The sequence below is a fragment of the Nicotiana sylvestris genome, chromosome 12, assembly GCF_000393655.2.
Source record: "Nicotiana sylvestris chromosome 12, ASM39365v2, whole genome shotgun sequence".
Taxonomy (NCBI): domain Eukaryota; kingdom Viridiplantae; phylum Streptophyta; class Magnoliopsida; order Solanales; family Solanaceae; genus Nicotiana; species Nicotiana sylvestris.
The window spans coordinates 27880544-27900368 of NC_091068.1; the positions used below are offsets into that span (position 1 = coordinate 27880544).

Here is a 19825-nt window from a genome sequence, read left to right on the forward strand (position 1 = left end):
ACAACCCCAACACTCTGTATTCTTCTTGTTCACACGAGACTTTGATCTGTGCTTTGATTTGGTCTTTCCCTGTTGGCTAGTCCGGCCTCTTACAAAGAGGCCACTTGCCTGGTCATCTCTATCTCCTTCAATGTGCCTCCGCACATCACTAGAGTTAAGTGTCTGCCGCACTTGCTCAAGCTTGATAGGCTCCTTGCTATACATCATTGAATTCTCAATATCACGATATCCTGAAGTCAATGAAAATAGCAAAGCACATGCAAGCGTCTCCTCCTCCCTTTTAATTCCTGCAATCTGTAAGTCCATGACAAGTTTATTAAACGCATCTAAATGATCTTGTAACGAAGTACCTGACCCCATCTTAAATGTGTGAAGACGCCGTTGTAACAACATTCTTGTTGTCACTGATCGGTCTTGGTATAGCCCTTCTAGCTTTTCCCACAACTGTTTGGCCGTCTCTTCGGTACCCGTACTCACTTCACAAAGCACGTTAGGTGCAAGGGATAGTTGGATTGCACTCAATGCATCCCCTTCAATCTTCTCCTTGTCGGGAGCTGATATATCCGTAGGATACTTTCCGTCAATAGCATGGATTGAACCTTCCCTCCGCAGTAACGCCATCATCTGGATCTTCCAGATATTGAAGTTGTTGCGTCCATTGAATCTATCAATTTCAAACTTCATGGAACTCATATTTGCTTGTTCTTTCTCCTTGGATCGTTAAAGAATCCTGTCGCTCTGATACCAATTGTTAGCGGAAACGTAAAAGAAAGAACACAAGATTTAACGTGGTTCGGATCAAAATAATCCTACGTCCACCAGAGAACAATTGCCCTTTTAATATTAACAAAGGAAGGGGAGATTTCCCAATTACACTTAAGAGAATTTCTCTCTTAACTCTCTACTCACTACAATGTATTGTATTATTTTGGGATGATTTCTACAAGTGAAGGAGTGCATCTATTTATAGAGGTAAAGACCTCCTCTTGATGTCATTGGTGACATCAAACTACCTCCTCTTGATGTCATGGGTGACATCAAAGGAGGAAGCTTCCTCCTAGCATCCACACCAACTCTTTCCACCAACTCTTCCAATTGGCATGCCATTGTTGACTAAACATAAACCAACAATTTCAGCATGCCATTGTTAACTAAACATAAACCAACATTTTCAGATATTACGGGCCGGCAATGCGAAAAACCATCAATTGCTGGCTTAAACGCCCAGAACACGTAATTGAATATGTATTCTGGTGTTCCCGGACTCTGCTCAAGCTTCCATTCAACAACTGTCCCGGGGTTAAAGTGTTGCAGTGCGGCTATGTACTTTGGTAGAGATGCAAATGACTTATCTCAATTACCATAGACAATTTCAAACGCTTGTTTGCGCCCGAGAAATGCCTTTCTTTTCGTAATGGTATGGCCATATTCCTGGTGGACTGATGTAATGCACTCTTTGATTGTATACCTTATGGACGCTTCGAGGTGCGGAATAAGTACAAGAGAAATCAAGTCAATATCCAAGTTGAAGTGATTCCCGTTGAATGTGTCCATTTCGCATGTGTGGGTGAGAATGTATTTACCCACTTTCCACATACCTGTATTCTTCTTGGTCGCACGCAACATCCAATTACATGGCCAAAACCACCTGCGGCAAATAACCTTGTATACCATCGGACTTGACTCCCATACTTGCATCTCACGATACTCTTTTACGTTGTGCATTTTACAAGCCCTGCTTAAGCGCACTTTATCAGGAAAAATATCCCCTTTGCAAGCACCGTTGGTCTAGACTCATCCCACATTGCTGTTCGAATTTCATCAAAATCCCTTGTGAGAGCTTCTACATCCGGCACGGTTGGCAAGTTATCAATGTAAGGAATCTCCCTTGAATGAAACGACACTTCGGACTTGTACACTCTTCGTCTAGGGGGGTCTCTCTTCAAATCAGGTCCTTCCTCCTCATCCTGCTCATCACCATCCTCACGAAAAAATGGTGTCTCATCTCCGGATTCATCGACATTGTTATCGTAATCACTGTTATGTTCCTCACTCTGTGCATCTTCCAAATCCCGATGTAATACGCTGTTTTCGGTCAATTGAGCGAGTACATGTGGTTCAACTTGCTCGTTTTCACTGCACAACTAACAAAAATATAAGCTACTGAATTAATAAATGCTTTCCATATGGCTATATCACTTCACTTACAAGTCGTAATGTGATAAAATTCCATGATGGACGTTTTCAATTAGGTGATGACTACCGGATGAGCCACTTGTAAAATTCATATCCGGCCGGTACCCCCTATTAAATATATGAGCGTTAATACAAATTCAATACGCCAAAATATACATAATTAACACAAATGAAAATTGAAGTTTACCACTCATCTTGTTTATTATGGAAAACAGGGTATAAATTATTTTCTCGTTGCTCATTCGCCGGCGGTGATAAGTTTAAATCAAGGAAAACTCCTTCATCCGGAACCAGTCCGGCAAAAACTGCTACAGAATGACCATTCGATGACTGAGGGTTATCTCTACTACGCACAACCTCATTTTTTGGAATGGCTTCGACCTTCACGTACATCTCCAACATTGTGATTACAAGAAATTCTCGGCATTCGTCTGGAGTCCTCGGAAAATCACTCAAAGTTTCATCATCGTCGATGTTAAACTCCGAGTAAAAAGCAACCCCTTGCGGAGTGACGGAATAAGAATATCTTCCAGTTACTTTAAGTATCACTGAACATTTCCTCACACTCATTTTTTTGCATAACAACAATATCAATTTATCGTACTCTATTGTAAGTGGCAATTTAACATGACACTGAACATGTAAACTGTAGCCCACAAAATTATTCTCCATCACAACTTCACCCCCTCAATATAATGAAACTCTTATTTTACGCTCTTCAGACATAATAAAAAAATGTTGGAGAATTTAACAACAATAAACGTTTCAACAAGAGTTAAAAATTTTTTTGAATGAATTTATGTACAATCCTAACCTCTTTATATAGGAAATGGCTAGCCGGAAATTTTATATATATATATATATATATATATAGCGCCCAAAAAGTTGGCACTATATGCTTTTGAATTATTGAAGTGGAGTATAACGCTAAAATACCAGGCGCTATATATAAAACTTTTGTATAGCGCCAGGTATTGTGGCGCTATACCTGGGTGTGTCAGCTTTTTCAGTATAGCGCCACAATACTTGGCGCTATACAGTAACGGCACATTTAACGTTACTGTATAGCGCCAAGTATTGTGGCGCTATACATAAAAATGTCATCTTTTTTTCCCACCTATTTATGTATTTTGAGTCCAAAAGAACCACAATTGGGTTCCGGACTCTAAAAAAAAGGGATGGGTCATTTTAATCATAGGAAGACGTGGCAATCCGTCCAATTGAGGGGTATATTTGAATGATAGTATAACGGTAGGGGCTGAGATGACCAAATAGTACAACGAAGTGTATTTTTAAACCTTTTTTTAATAGTAGAGGAATATATTTGACTCTTTTACGTAATTAATTATATCAATAACCACTTTCTTCAATGATATAAATAATAAATAAACTAAAAGACAAGCTAACCCCCACTAAATAAGACAAAGGCAAAGTTTATTAAAAGTGAAATGCAAACAGAGAATTAACCAAATATTCCATTCAAGCATCAACAAGAGCAACAAAACCAAAGATTAGGTAAAGTTAGAAAATAGACCTCACGCAGCCGCAACAATCAAATTAATCGACAGAACCTCAAACTCGGATTACACAACAAATCGGGTATTTGTTCCGCAAATGACCAGAGATTAGAACCGCGAACCAAACCTCTCGAACCGCCCCTTAACTGAGACCTCAAACCCAAAATCGGACAGTTTTTTCACCTCCTTATCACTCAGATCGGGCATTTAAAACCTCAAACCCAAAGAATTTTGCTCAACTAACAGAAGCTTTAATCAATCAGAGAATATTCGAAATATCTGCATACACACTACCCTCCTTAAACCCCACTTAGTGAGACTTTATTGGGTTGTTGTTGTTATAATAGAGGCTCAAGGTGGTGATGTGGTGTGTTTTACATTGCTAAAAATGAGTGGTGTCTAATGATGATTAATAGAAAAGGAAGCTATGAAGATGCTATTTTTGGAGAAAGAGGCTGCGGCTCTATGGATCTAAAATTGCTGGGTTACTTTTCTCCTCCAACTGCTGCCTAATCTCTCTCTTTTCTCTATGTCTGTTTCGTGCCTTCTTATCAAAGTCCCTCCGTTTTTTGGACTGAATCATCGTTCCCTTCTCCCGCTCTTTCTCACTGTTTCTCTCACCTCCCTCACTTTGCTCTTGTGTGTATTTTTTATTGAATGAGTGTTCTTGGGGAATAAGAAATGGGTAGAACCAGCCGTGCGGGCCCTCTGTCAAAATCAGATTCCTCCTCCGTGAATTATCTATGAACCTTAGCGAAATGTCGTTCGTCTTTTTTACCTTTAAGACATATAGTTCCCATAGGACAATATAGTAATTTAAGTATTTCATAAATATTTAAAAATATCACTTAATTAATTTAGTTTTCTGATTTTTTGATAAATTTTTCTTCAATTATTTGTTATTAAACTTTGCCTTAATTAATTGGTTAAATTTTGTCACGTTTCTTACCGAAGGAAAGTTAACAAAAAAAATTTCCTAAACTTTTACTCTCATTAAATTTTGTCCTGTTTCTAACCCAAGGAAACTTAACAAAAAAAATTTCCTTCGTCCGTTGCACACAAGGAAAGTGTAAAAAAATTTCCTTCGTCCGTTGCACACAAGGAAAGTGTTTAGAATTTGACTTCGTCCAGGGAAATATTTTGGTAGAAGTTTTTATTATTTGATAAATTTTTCTTGTCTCTTTAACTTACACACAAATTTACTTTATATAATTCCTTTTATGTGTCAAATTGTGTACCATAATACTTCTATAAAAGAAGCTACAATGTCACAATTTAATCATCAAAGTTCACCCTATTCCAATATCGCGATTTCAGGTGTTGTTTTTTTTACTAATATCAACATCTTTTGCTACTTTGTATTTTCCAAGCACGTTTGCATGCACCAGTTTTTAGTGTTGTATCACTAATTTATTTTTATTGTTGCATCAATAATTTTTTATTATATAGTTTTTGTTTCATGTTTTTGACTTGGCTAATTTTACATCTCACATAATTTATAAATTTTGTTACAGGTTATTGAAGAATTGCAATTCATCACAGAAAATCGGTTAGACATTCGATCTAAGTCTTATCATTTAAATATTAGTATTATTTATTTCCTTTGTTGTATAATTAATAATACTTACAATTGCTATGCCAGCTCAAGTTGCTTGTTTTAAAAAGAATTAAAAATTATACTATCTGCTTTAATTTGTGTTATATTAATACTACATGATTTGCGTTATTGCAATTTCCATGCTTGAATCACTCAGATTTCAACAATTACATCTGTTCAGGTAAACAATCTTCCTTATATTATAAAAATAATCAATTATTGAATTAGTCACTTTGATAACTTATAAAACTCTTAAGCATGTTTTATTTTAGGTACACTTGCAATGGCCAGTGAAAAGGAATTGTTAGACCAATGTGTCCCAATTAATAGTCTAAGAGTATCCGATTCAAGTTGGGTAATACGAGTGTTAGTGTTTGGGAGTGGAATAGTAAAAAAGTTCAACAATAAAACAAATCAAGGCACCCGAAAAATTGTGACATTAGTTGACGAAGAGGTAATTGTTATTTTATATCAATATTTTACTTCATGTCTTTTCATATTATAGTTTTAACCATCAGATTAACTTACAGTGAAATTTTTTATAGGGAACAAAAATTCACGCTACACTTTTCAATGGTTATATTGAGTTGTGGAAAAATTATTTACAACAAAACAAGATCTGTTATATCATAAACGGACGCATCAATAGTGCAAATCCGAATTTTCAATCAGTGCACAAGGAGCTTGAGATTGAATTTAAGGAAAATATGTTAGTTGAAGAAAGCAATAGTCACTTTTCGACAATTGGTTTTTCAAATAATTTTATTTCATTCGATGAGGCATCAAAGTGTACCAATGGAACAATTTTTGGTAAGTTGTTTAGATTTCATCCCATAATCTTTCACTAAATATACAAACAATATTTTATTTCTATTCTGCTTATTAATTTTTGGGTAATATACATATAATTATTTTGATATTCTTTTTAGATATAGTTGGAATTTTAGTGGATATTAAACCCTCCATGGGAGAAGGTTCAAAGAAACGAAGGGAGATAGTGTAAGCACGTGATTTTTGCCCGATATGAGAATTACTCCCAAACAATTCAAAAATAAAATGATTTTTCTTTGGTATGCAATTTTGTGATATTTTGTGATATTTTGAATAATTATTTGTATTTGTCTGTGCATGTTTATTTGTTAAATTAATAAAAATACAAAAATATGTCGCATTTTGCATGTAGGATTTAATTCTACAATTGTTAGTAATTAAATTTGTTTTACAAAAATTAAAAATTACAAAAATAGGCATCGTTTGCATTTTTAGCATTTAATATCCAAATATACAATTTTATGCTTAATTATTACTTAATTGTGCGTTAATTGTTATTGGGAGTTAATTTGCGCTTTTATAACTTAATTTAGTTCTTAATAATAAGTTAAGTATTTTTATAATTTAGTTTTAGAGAAATAAAAGAAGAAAAGAGAGCAAAAATATAAGGAAAGTCGGAATTGGGCCTCTTCTTCGATTTCAAGCCACAGGCCCAAAAAATGGCCCAATCTTCCCTACGACCCAGTCCATTTCGAACTGGGTCGACCCAGTCCATAACCCAAAAGACCCAAACCCCCTTTGTCTTTCATTTTTTACAAAACAAAAACAAAACAAAAACAAAAATAAAAGAAGAAAACCCTAGACTAAGTCATCCGCCCCCACCCCTCCTATCTTCTTCTTCTTCCTCTCTTTCTCCTCCTACCCCAAGCTCCTCCCATGGCAGCCCTTCCCCCTCACACCCCTGCCAACACAACCACTCTCACCCCCACGACATCCCCTCGCTGCCATGGCTGCGTTTTTCAAGTTCGTCGAGCAACTTCTACGCCACCATTGTTGCCCGTAGTTGCTTCTCCTCCTGCTGTTGCGTTTTCTTCTTCTCCAACACTGCTGCTGCTGCGTTTTTCATCCTTCATGTTGCTGCTGTGTCGTCCAAACAAACCACCACAACTGCTGCCCGCCGCGTCCAGCCATGGACGAGCTTCATCGAGCTCGAACTCGAGCTCCCATGGCTGCCGTTGCATCTTCTCCGACACTGCTGCTGCTACTGTTTCGTGCTACTGCTCCAGCAGTGTTGCTGCTGCTGCTCGTCGCAGCAGGTGTTGGACGGATTGCTGATGCTTCAGTAGCTGCGGGCTGCTTCTACTTTTTCTTCGTCTTCGCCGTCCTTCGTTCGAGCTTTGGTCGAGGCTTGGACAAATTTGTTTACAATCGAAGTTCGTCGTTGATTCATCTCCGGTTAGTTGTTTTTGAGTTTTATTTTGTCCATATTTCGTTTTTATATTTCTCGAAGTTAAAATCGTTAAAGAATTCAATTCTTGTTTTGTTCGTTGTTCATCGTTGAAATCATTTTTCTAGTTTGTTCATGTTCATGTGCTTTGTTAAATTAATTTTCAGATTTCAAAATAGAAGTTTAATTAGTTGTTTTCATATTCATTTCATGTTTGTATTATTGTTTAAGTGAATATTTGTTAGTTTGATGTTTGTTAGATTCAAATTGAAATTTAATTAACTATTTCTTCAATTTGTTTCATGTGTTTATGTATTGTTAGAAATTGTTAATATTGTTAAGTTCAAGCTTAAGTTCATAATTGTTTATTCGTCGATCTTGTTATTTGTCTAAAAAGAATTTAGTTGTGTTAAAGGAAATATATTGATTTAATCGTTTTAATCCGTCATGTTTGTTGTGTTAAAATAGATTCATTCATGTTCATACTTTGTTTGGATGATCTTGAATCCGAATTTTGTATAGTTTGATTTCTTGTTTATCATTTATGATTATTTCTTGAATTTGTCTCATAATCTTGTTTAAGTTTAATATAGGAATTGTTTGTTGTAATGTTGTTAGAGTAGTTGATTTTAAGTTCAATATTATTGAATTTAGAAATCTAAATATACTTGTTTGTTGTTGTTGTTGAATCCGAAAATAGGATTGTTTGTTGCTAAAATATTGTTCAATCAAATTTTAGTTGTTCTTTGTTGTTCAATTTGTGTTCATGTGATTTGTTGTTGAAATGTTGAAGAAATCATGTTCATGTGATTTGTTGTTGAAATGTTGAAGAAATCATGTTCATGAAATTTGTTGTTTGAACATTGTTAGAAATTAATCATATTGTCTATATTTTGGTTAAGTTTGATTAATTGATGTGTTATAGCTGATGGGTAGTTTGGTAATTTGCAGTACGTTCAGGGGTAGTTTAGTAATTTCAGTAAGGTCGGAGGGGTAGTTTAGGAATTGTACATTTTGTAATTGTTTATTTGAAGCATGGGGGACAAAATAAAATGGGGTGGGTTGTGATATGGTTATTTAATATAAAGGGGGGACAAGACAAAATTTAGTGGGGGAATCTTGCATTATTTTATGTTAAGCATGTGGGACAAAATATAATGGGGTGGTGTGATATGTTTATTTAATATAATGGGGATGAGTGGGAAGATAATGAGTTTGGTAGAGAAAAAGTATTGGTTTTAATTAATTGAAAGATTTATGGGATGGGTTATATATATGAAGTCTTGAAATCAGATTTATAAGAGAATACAGATAGAGAAAAACACACACAGATAGAGAGAAAAAACGGACAGAGAATAGAAGAGAGAAAAAAAAGGGGCTGAACATTTAAGAGAAAGAAAAATTCCGAAAAATATTTAAGCTTTCAAAATAAAAATAAAAACTAAAAATCTTCTGCTTTCTTTCTTTGTTTGAAATTAGTATTAATGGTTGTTGTTTCATTTAAAGCTTAAAGCTTTTGTTTTTGGGATTACTACTCCACCGGTCGGTTACTGGGTTGTTACTGTTGCTAGGCAGTTGTTGCTGTTGTACTGTTATTACTGCTGCTGATTCTCATCTTCATTTTTCTTTTGCTTCCAATATCAGGTATATATTTTAGACTCATGTTGTGGAAAGCTTCAACATTGCCAAATAAATGAAGTTCGGAATTATAATTATGTCTTTTACTCGTTTAAATCTATTAGTTTAAATTTCAGTTTTGTTTCAGCTGGTTAATATAGTAGCTTACATTTGATGTGAGAACTGTTAGTTAATCATCCTTTGAAATTCGCATAAGCTTTGTAATAATATTATTTATTTCAGAATTTCATTAAGTATAGCTATATTCAAATTATAAGATAGGGAACATGGCAGAAAGCTAGCCATTAATTAAATCTTATGATATTGTTGGCTAAATATGGAATAGTATGGAAGTATCAAAAAACTACATTACTAGCATATTTTGTCACAAAAGTCCGATTTTATTTAAAGCTAGATTGATGAAATTTGTATGTTGTTCGTACATGGCGTGATAACAGTTACATGTATAACCATAAGTGAAAGGTGAGTTGATATAATTCGTTACGAGTTTAGAATATTAGGAATGGTTCAAACGTACAACTATATTGCATGTGATGCAATTTTATTGAATCAATTTGTATAATAGTTCTCTTTCTTATCAACTTGATTCTTATCTACCATTGTAAACAAATTAACCAAACGATTACAACTTTGGATTAAAAAACAAGTAATGTAGAAGGTGATTAGGTTTATAGATTATAACATTTTTTTTAGCATTCGCTTCAAATAGAACAATGAAAATTCTTCAAAAATATCACTTCCTTTCTTACATCCATTCTTTCCCAATTTTTATACGTAATTTGCACGTTGTTTATTTGGGTAGGCAAATATTGTATTCACTAAATGGTAGTATTAATCACACGTTGTTTATTTTTACTCCTCAAATTCGAATGGTTTGAGGAATATAATTCATACGCGAAAAAATATAAATTGCGATCAACGTCCAATAAATTGTAAATTCTTTTTAAGGAATTTAGAGACTAGAAGAATATTTATTTCTCATGATGTTCACATAAAAATACGTGGATATAATAAACAATTTGTGGAAAATTTATACTACCATCAAGAATATTTTTGTGATTAGGGATACGTTCGCGTAACCTAATTATATTTCTAAAAGCAATTCGGATTATGCGTTCGCGTGACTTCGATCGAATATTTAATAAAAGGGATTTCTCGGAGAATATCATTATTAATTTCATAAAAACCCGAGATGTGAGGTTCACTACTTAATTATACCAAAAGGGCGAATGTTCTTGATTTTATTTAAAGCATAATTTCGAAAATAATTATTTTAATAAAAATATTATCTATATTATTGTGTACACGTGCGCGTGACACAACTCCGCATGTTTTAAAAAATATAATTTATAACACGAATATACGTACGCGTGATTCGATTCAAAGAAGGGTCTTTAAATCTAAATAGAAGCGGTAACAATAAAATCATGCAATAAAAATGTATTTAACAAATCAAAATAATCAAGCCAAATATAACAGTTGAGCGACCGTGCTAGAACCACGGAACTCGGGAATGCCTAACACCTTCTCCCGGGTTAACAGAATTCCTTATCCGGATTTCTGGTGCGCAGACTGTTAAATAGAGTCATTCTTTTCCTCGATTCGAGATTAAAATTGGTGACTTGGGACACCCTAAATCTCCTAAGTGGCGACTCTGAAACAAATAAACAAATCCCGTTTCGACTGTCCTTTAATTGGAGAAAACTCCCTACGCCCCTCGCAGGCGCGGAAAAAGGAGGTGTGACAGATAGTGCTTATCAACGAGATGTAAGTTGGTAGTTTTAGTTCAATATGTTAAATGTTTCTTCGTAATTAAGATGAATGTCTAATATATTTAATTGTAAATTTCAGGGTTGATAGAAAGACTGTAACCTTATGGAATGATTTCTCAGAGATAGACGGTCAAGTACTACAAAAATTGATTGATGAAAAACCTGTCGTTGCGGCATGTGATGTTAGGAAAACATCATATAGAGGTAATATATCAAGAGCTTTGGTATTTTTTGTAAATTGTAGAATTTTTTATTATATTTAGCCTTTTTTTATATGTGAAGGAAATTTTTCAATATCTACTACATACATTAGTAGTATAATGATAAATCCAAAGTTTGAAAAGGCGGTAGCTCTCCAAAAATGGTAATATTTGCTTAGTTTTTCTTTTAAGTTTAAGCAATCTTAGTAAAATATAGTTATTATTATTTACTAATTACACAATATGCAGGCATGACTATAAAAAGGCAAAAAACATAGATATTAGTTTATTGCCAAGTATACAACTGAAAAATGCTCGAGAAGTAAAGATTGAGGACATCAAAGATGATTCGTTCGACAATAAAGAGGTAAATTATTCCAACTACTTAATATTTATACTTTTTAAAAATGACCTATTTAACCTATTTTTTTATATTTATTTGCAGGATACATATTTTAAATTTAATGCAAGAATAAAAGATATAATGAACAAAGACGAACCATGGTATTCTTCTTGCAAGAAATGTTACAAGAAAGTGGACGTTATAAATAATATTGCAAAATGTCATCGTTGTGGCGTCGAGAATGTTGATTACCAGGAAAAGTAAAACACATAAAAAAAATCAATTCTTTCTCTACATTTTCACATATCAATAAATGAGCTAATTGTTTGATTATTTATGAATTTGTAGGTATATTCTAAAGCTTGAGGTGTTTGATAAGAAAGAACGTTGTTATGTTACACTGTTTGAATCTACAAGATACTTGCTTGGTTGTGATGTTACAACGTATATACAATCAATATCTCAAAAGGTCAGATTATCTCTTGATTACACCATTACAAAATATACAAATTAGTGACATTTATGTGGTTTGAATACCTTATTCAATCTTAACTAATTTACTCTTTTTTTTGTACAGAAAGAAGAATCCAAATTTTATCGTAAATTGGTGTTGAGTCGGGAAAAAGAGTTCACCTTTCTTGTCAAAATTGATTCCAAAAATGGTGGCGATCGAGATGGAAGACGATTTATTGCGGAGGAGATACAGGAAGTTGAAAAAATTGCTGCAATTGAAATAGATGAAGAGATACAAACGGAAACAGGAATCAAGAAGACCAAAAAAGTCGAAGAAGACATCAACAACCCAATAATTTGCAAAAAAAGTCAAAATTGAAAAGGATTAGTATTGTTGCATTCTCTAAGAAATATAAGCTCTTTTTTCCCCGTATTCTAGATAGTTATTGATTGTTGAAGTTTCTATTTTCTTTTAAATAATAAGGAACAACTTTTACTGGCATAACATATATAATATTTAAATATCAATTTTACTCGGTGTATTCTTTGTACTATGTGTGTTTTAGCTGAATTAGAATACGATATTAACTACTAATTGTATTCCACAGGCTATGATTCATTAACCACATATGGCAAAACAAGGTACATATAAACATAATTAACAAATTATGTTCTTTATAATTTTGTTAATTGCGGCATTAATTTTAAAAAAAATATTTCTTTCTACATGTATAGATCAAGGCAATGTTTCTTATGCGATTCGGAGATTTAGCAAATATAATGTTTACATGCGTCAAAGTCAAATTATGGAAACAACAATATATATGAAGAACAAAATTCAGGTAAAATTACTATTAGCCTGTAGTTGTTTCCTTGGCAAAATTCACTTCAAGTTGCATATTTTAACTTATTACATCAGATCAATACATAATCACTTTTATTCATGCATGTGTATTAATTGTTTTTAAATAATTTTTGCTCCACTAAAATATTATAGGCTAAAAATGTTTATTTACTGCAACTTCTGCAAATGAAATTCTAATTCATTATAGCATAAATCAATTTAATTGCTGGGACCATTATCCATCTAAAATCCTACTATAAATTCGTTACCCTTTACTTAGTTATACTATATTAAAAGCACGAAGGCCCTTAGCGAAATGTCGTTCATCTTTTTTACCCTTTTAAAATAAAGTTCACACTAGACAAAATAGTCATTTAATTATTTTTCTAATATTTAGTATTTTAAAGTCAACTAAAACTTTACTTATTAAAGTTTTCCTTATTTGAACGACTACACAAAAAAATCTAAGTATATATCAAAATCAGTTACATTTACCATATGCAATATTATAATACTAAAAATATGAATGTTTCCGTATTATATTTTCTAAGAGGATGTGCATATAATTAATGGAAGGAAACGGCCAAACTTATAATAGAATAGCCCGATCATAATTTGAAAAGAAAGAATTACAAGAAAACATATATGACTTCACACCATAACAAAAAATGATCCATGTCTGATATTTGTCGGTGATTGATATATTGTGCATTAAATGTTTTGTTTTACCATCTGAAGTTAAAACTAGCCATTTCTTGTGGATGCTTTTCCATGCTGACATATATAGTATAACCATTGACCATAGAAGAATGTCAAAAATGCTTGAGAAGTTTGCCTTTGAAAAACATAACGTATCAGCATGTGGAGTCCATCTTAATAGTATGGTCATTGACCATTTTAAGTTTTTCATGCTCAAATGGAACAAGTCCTCATGCATCTTGTCTCTTCATATAGCCTATTCTGCAGGTGTCCATGTAGGATACCAATTATTCAGACAGATAAGCCATTTAAGCTTGGACCATTGACTACGGTAGCATCGGTCATAGAAGCACGGAGGTTAAAATCACCGGCGTTGATTGCTATAGTTGCAGCGCCGGTAGCGGCGACTTTGTCACTCTCATATTTAGCTTTCACTGATACCTTCGTCATTTTTGCCATAATTTTTTTAAGGACCTTGTCTTTTTTTTTTCTTCTTTATAAACCTTTGCATGTCGTCAATTTTTTGAAATATAATTAGTAGAATTTACTTTGGATCTAAAATATGCTTCTTATTTTTGGGAAATCTTGACTCAATCAATGGAAGATATTGATATTGAAGAAAGAAGACCAAGGAAGCAACGCAGGATAAATTGGTTTTTGAAAGCTCTATCAAAAGAGTGTGAAATTGAAGGTAATATGCAGTACTAAATTATCCAGCAAAATTACTTATATTTTATTTGTGTTCGAGTTATTACCTTCTACTATTCATAACATTTGGCTACATAAATATAGGTGAAATTGTCTCTAAACCATCTACATCCTGTACTCAAAAGTTGGAAAATGTTCCCGATTGTATTCATTGTCACGCTATGAGGTTTCAGCATGAAACTCCAACATTTTGTTGCGGGGAGGGATCAGTAAGATTGGTAAATACTGAAGTTCCAATACAATTATACGAGTTACTTGTTGACGAGTCAGACGAAGCAAAAGAGTTCCGTCGAAATATTAGAGCATATAATAGTATATTTGCATTTACGTCTTTTGGTGTTAGACTTGACAAAGAACTTGCATCTTCAAGGAAAGGAGTTTACACCTTTAAGGCACAAGGTCAAATTTATCACAATCTTCCATAATTGCTTCCACGTGAGGATAATCCATGTTATTTTCAATTATATTTTTTTGACACGGACAATGAATTATGCAATCGGATTTCAAAATTGCAAGAAGCCAACTTATCTGAGGAAGTTGTGACAAAAATTAGGCAGCTAATGGATGGGAATCCTTATGCACAATTCCTTTTCCAGCTAAAGGATCATTCAAGCTTCCAAGATTTACAAATTCAAATTGCTGCTAATGCTACACTGGATCAACGTGTCTACAACAAACCATCGGTAGATCAAATTGCTACAATTTGGGTAGATGGAAACAATCTAAATGTACCATTCAATAGAGAGATTATTGTTCATGAGCATTCCGACAACAAACATAGAGTCAAACATTATTATGGTTGCTATGACCCACTCCAATATCCTCTGCTTTTTCCAAATGGAGAGGTTGGCTGGCACTAAGGAATACACAATTATAAATCAAAAAGAGGTGCAAGTACATCTGAAGTTGCCAATGTAAACCAGAATGTCCCAACATACACGTCCGCTAATGAGGTGTTTCACAAAGAGGAGCAAGGTAAAGTATTGCAATTAAATTACGTATCACTTTAGTTTTCTTATTTGAATATTAACTACACTAATAGATACGACTTATTTTTGTAGGGGTACGTCGTGAATCTAAATCATGTGTGTCTTGTAGAGAGTATTATTGCTACAAATTTCAAATACGCAAAGGAGAAAAGACAATACTACTATTGTGCGGACGGTTATTGCAGCAATTTGTGGTTGACATGTACATCAAGTTAGAAACAACAAGACTTGAATTTTTTAGATTAGAGCAAGCACTACTTAGAAGGGAAATATTGCAAGGTATAGTTGATAGTATCATGGCCGGAGAATATAGAGGAGATAAAGTTGGCCAAAGAGTAATATTGCCGGCATCATTCATCGGAGACCCTAGAGAAATGCACCGTAGGTATATGGATGCAATGGATTTGGTTCAACGTTTACCAGATTTATTTATCATAATGACATGTAATCCCGATTGGGCGGAGATCCAGGAAAATCTATGTGAAGGACAATTTGCACAAGATAGACCAGACTTAGTGACTAGAATTTTTAGGGCAAAATTACAAGATTTAAAGGATCAGATTTTTAAGAAAAAAATATTTGGTCCTGTTGCGGCACATGTCTTCGTGGTTGAATTTCAAAAAAGAGGCCTACCACACATACACCTTTTGATAATACTTGAACAAGGGTACAAGATAACATCAGCAGACCAATATGACAAGTTTATTTCTGCAGAACTTCCTGATGAAGAAGAATATCCACTCTTGCATGACTTAGTTATCAAGCATATGATGCATGGTCCATGTGGAAAACATCGTCCAACAAATTCATGCATGAAGGATAGTCAGTGCAAGAATCACTATCCTAGGCCATTTAGTAATAAATCAATACAAGGAAAGGATGGATACCCTATTTATAAGAGAAGAAATGATGGAAAGATCGTAAATGTTCGTGGCATGAGAATGAATAATCAGTGGGTTGTGTCATATAATCCTTACTTACTAACTAGATACAATTGTCATATTAATGTGGAGTCTTGCTCTGGAGTGAAAGCAAACAAGTATCTCTATAAGTATATATATAAAGGACATGATAGGTGTGCTGTTTATATTAAACCAGATGATGGCGAAAAAGTAGTTGATGAAATCCAAAATTTTCAAGACGCACGTTGGGTATCTCCGCCAGAAGCACTATGGAGAATTTATGAATTCAATCTCAGTGAAATGCAACCTCCTGTCATTAACCTTCAACTACATCTCCCGGATAGATAAACAGGTAAATATTTATCTCCAACAAGGTTAATTAAAACTTTTGATGAAATAAATAACTATACAAGTTTCTGTGAAATGTCAATACACAGTGTGCTATTGGAGCAAGCAAAATTTGCAAAATGTGATTGCGTGGGAATATGCCATGCTCACGGAGTATTTTCGGACATGCTCGAGGGATACTGAAGCATGACAATACCTATACAAAGAATTTTCAGAGTATTATGTGTGGAACTCACATGGAAAGATATGGATAAAAAGAAAAACAAGATCAGTTATTGGTCGAATTGCTACTGGTAAGATGATCTATCTATTCTCTTTCAGATAAATCTTGATGAAATTAATAATTTGAAACAATATTAGTCTTGTAAGATTGGGCACTTTGTGTTTGATAAATTAAAACAATTAAGGCATCAACCAAATAATACACAGTCTAGGATCTGATATACAGGCTATCAAAAAACAGAAGTCAGGGGTAGAAAGTTCACAACATAAATGTGAGTTTCAGAATGTAGCCAATCCTAAACCCAAATAAAAAAGGAGGGTAATGACAGGTTGACGCCAACGCAAAAATAGTCAAAAGTATAACGAAGCTGTGATTTATAGTCCGGAAACAAATGCGAGTCCTTTGGAACTATTTATGCAAAATAGAATAGGGCTATTACTTAAAGTTCTAATCAATAAGAACAAGAATCAGTAATTCTAGATAGTTTTTTCTGGGGGTCCTATTCCTTTTACTGCAATATGGCTATATAGCAGTCTATAAGAGTTCATCATTATTTCTTAGAGCTGAATCCATTAGCTTCGTTACATGATTGATTGAAATAAAATAAGACACAATGACTTCAGCTAATGCCTAATCTATTTTCGGCATATGGCCGATTTGAAGTTAATGTGATGAAGATACTAAATGGAAAATATTTTTTGTGCTGCATACAAAAATATCTACAAATGTGTATAATGCAAAATTATCAAAAACTATTTGCACTTGTCACAGCAAAGTTAGAAGCTGGTGTTATATGTTTCTTGATAAACATATTTCAATTCTTATCAGCTAAGAATATTCTAAGGCTTCAACAAGAATTCAGAATCCAACATGTTTAAATAACGACACTTCTTTTAAGTAAAGAAGGAATATATTTTGGCATCATTCATTGACTTGGCTACATTATACTGACAGTCTGCACCCTATTGTATTTTATCTGGATAAATGACAATGATTAGTCTTAACAGCTAATATAGAATTTTACTCAATGTTATAGCTAATCCTAGAGAAGGCGAAAGGTATTATTTGAGATTATTGTTGAATCACGTCAGAGGACCCTTATCTTTTAAAGACTTGCTAATTGTTAATGTAAGAGAGTGTGAAACATTCAAAGAAGCTGCAAAGGAAAGAGGTTTATTAGAATCAGACAACAGTATTTCAGAATGCTTACATGAAGCGGTCCTCTTCAAAATGCCATCGGCGCTGAGAAATTTATTTGCAACAATTTTGGTTCATTGTAATCCAACGGACATTAGGAAGCTCTGGGAAACCTATTACGAAGATATGTCAAAAGATTTTAGAAAAATACATGACAATTCTCCTGTTGCTCAACTCCAATGCACATTGAAGAGCATAAATTATTTCTTAGAGAGCATGGACAAGAAAATTGACAAGTATGACTTACCTAAACTTGATCATGGTAGGGATAATGGTAATGTATCGGAATGCAGAGAAATAATCAAAGAAAGGTCTATAAATGTATCGCCCGCAGATTTTGATGCACAATCAAAACTAAATCCTGAACAAGAACAAGCTTTCAAGACTATATTAGAGAGAGTCGACTCTGGCAGAGCGGGATTGTTCTTTGTGGATGGACCCGGAGGAACTGGAAAAACATTCCTATATCGTGCATTGCTTGCAAATCTCAGATCAAGAGGCATGATAGCTTTAGCAACGACAACAAGTGGTGTAGCAGCTGCAATTTTACCCGGAGGTCGTACAGCTCACTCTAGATTCGACATCCCTCTTCAGACAACTGATACAACAATCACAATTATGTCAAAACAGAGTGGTGGTGCTAAATTGATAAGAAAATCAAAGCTAATAATTTGGGATGAAGCACCTATGGCCAATCGTCAGACGATTGAAACCGTTGATAGGAGCTTCAGAGATATAATAGATATTAATGAACCCTTTGGTGGAAAAGTGATGGTCTTCGGAGGTGATTTTCGTCAAGTACTACCAGTAGTTCCAAAATCTACCAGAGCTGAAACAATAAATGCAAGCTTGGTAAAATCATATTTGTGGAATAAAATGGAAAAGATTCAATTAATAAGAAATATGAGGGCAAGAGCAGATCCAACATTCAGCGATTTCTTACTACGGATCGGTAATGGAGAGGAACCTACAATAAGAGATGATATGGTCCTTCTTCTAGAAAAATTGATCGTCAAACATGATGGTGATAGTACTGGTGAAGATAATTTAATAAGAGAAATATTTCCATCTCTAGATGAAATGTCAAGCTGTGCAAAATACATGACAGAAAGGGCTATCTTGGCTAGCAGAAATGAGTATGTTGATCAACTAAATGAGATGTTAATTGCTAAATTTCCTGGTGAAAGCAGAACTTTATTGAGTTTTGACTCCACAGAGGATGATACCAACAACTACTACCAGGAAGAGCACTTAAATACTTTAACACCAAGTGGCCTTCCACCACACAAGTTTGTGTCAAATTGCTATTCTCTATCTTTCTGTGAATTCATTGTGTACTAGATCTACCAATATAAAAAGAATCTCTCGATATGTTTTTAATTGAAATAAATTTATTAAACTTACCGTAATCATATTATGTATACTCTTGCAAATTCATCTTATACAATTTTTCCTTCAGAGTTTTACACAAAAGTTGCATGCGTTCCTTTTAGTTCTAAGAATACTCAGTTCTATTATTGAAGTCAATATTCGAAACTTATAGCAAATGTAACATTCAGGATAGACAAAAAAATAGAAGATCATTATGAGAATTGGGAATTATATTAATATATACTATCACATACAGTAGCTTCATCTTTACAATCTACAATTGCAGATTTATTTGAATATTTTATAGTTTGCAGGTAATTTTTTTTTGTGTGAATGGTGGCTTTTTTTTTGGATTTTTCTATAATTTCTAAAATATTCTGTTTGTTACATTCTACGTATCTGTCAAGGAAATAAAGACAAAGTAACATACTTCATCCTTAGACCCGGTAATTTTAGCGTTACTGTAATAAAGTATGTCTATTTCTCTGTCGTCTTCCTTGTGTGCATTTTTATACTCAAAATCAAGCAGAAAAATGGACATCAGGGATGAATAATTCTAATTATCTTGGTGGCTTGCAAAGCAGCTAAAGGAATTAAAAAAGAAAAAAGA

General features: G+C 33.7%; 4 protein-coding genes across 4 annotated transcripts; 3 read left to right on the top strand and 1 right to left on the bottom strand.

Moving 5' to 3' along the window:
- Positions 1 to 868: 868 nt before the first annotated feature.
- LOC138884298 (uncharacterized) lies at positions 869 to 2887 on the bottom strand. The gene is made up of 3 exons (XM_070165410.1): positions 2384 to 2887; positions 2209 to 2304; positions 869 to 2136 (listed from the first exon to the last, which is right to left on the bottom strand). Exons 1-3 carry the CDS (start codon positions 2866 to 2868, stop codon positions 1740 to 1742), a joined length of 978 nt encoding a protein of 325 aa, XP_070021511.1. The 5' UTR covers positions 2869 to 2887; the 3' UTR covers positions 869 to 1739.
- Positions 2888 to 6017: 3130 nt separating this feature from the next.
- LOC138882835 (replication protein A 70 kDa DNA-binding subunit A-like) lies at positions 6018 to 12313 on the top strand. Its single transcript, XM_070163470.1, has 8 exons — positions 6018 to 6120; positions 6240 to 6309; positions 11018 to 11142; positions 11221 to 11302; positions 11388 to 11505; positions 11584 to 11741; positions 11830 to 11950; positions 12059 to 12313. Exons 1-8 carry the CDS (start codon positions 6018 to 6020, stop codon positions 12311 to 12313), a joined length of 1032 nt encoding a protein of 343 aa, XP_070019571.1.
- Positions 12314 to 14745: 2432 nt separating this feature from the next.
- Positions 14746 to 16424, top strand: LOC104238659 (uncharacterized). Its single transcript, XM_009793081.2, has 2 exons — positions 14746 to 15030; positions 15360 to 16424. The coding sequence occupies exons 1-2, from the start codon at positions 14746 to 14748 to the stop codon at positions 16422 to 16424; spliced, it is 1350 nt and encodes a 449-aa protein (XP_009791383.2).
- A 1453-nt stretch (positions 16425 to 17877) lies between these two features.
- On the top strand, positions 17878 to 19185 carry LOC104238658 (ATP-dependent DNA helicase PIF1-like). The gene has a single exon (XM_009793080.2). The coding sequence runs from the start codon at positions 17878 to 17880 to the stop codon at positions 19183 to 19185; it is 1308 nt and encodes a 435-aa protein (XP_009791382.2).
- Positions 19186 to 19825: the final 640 nt, after the last annotated feature.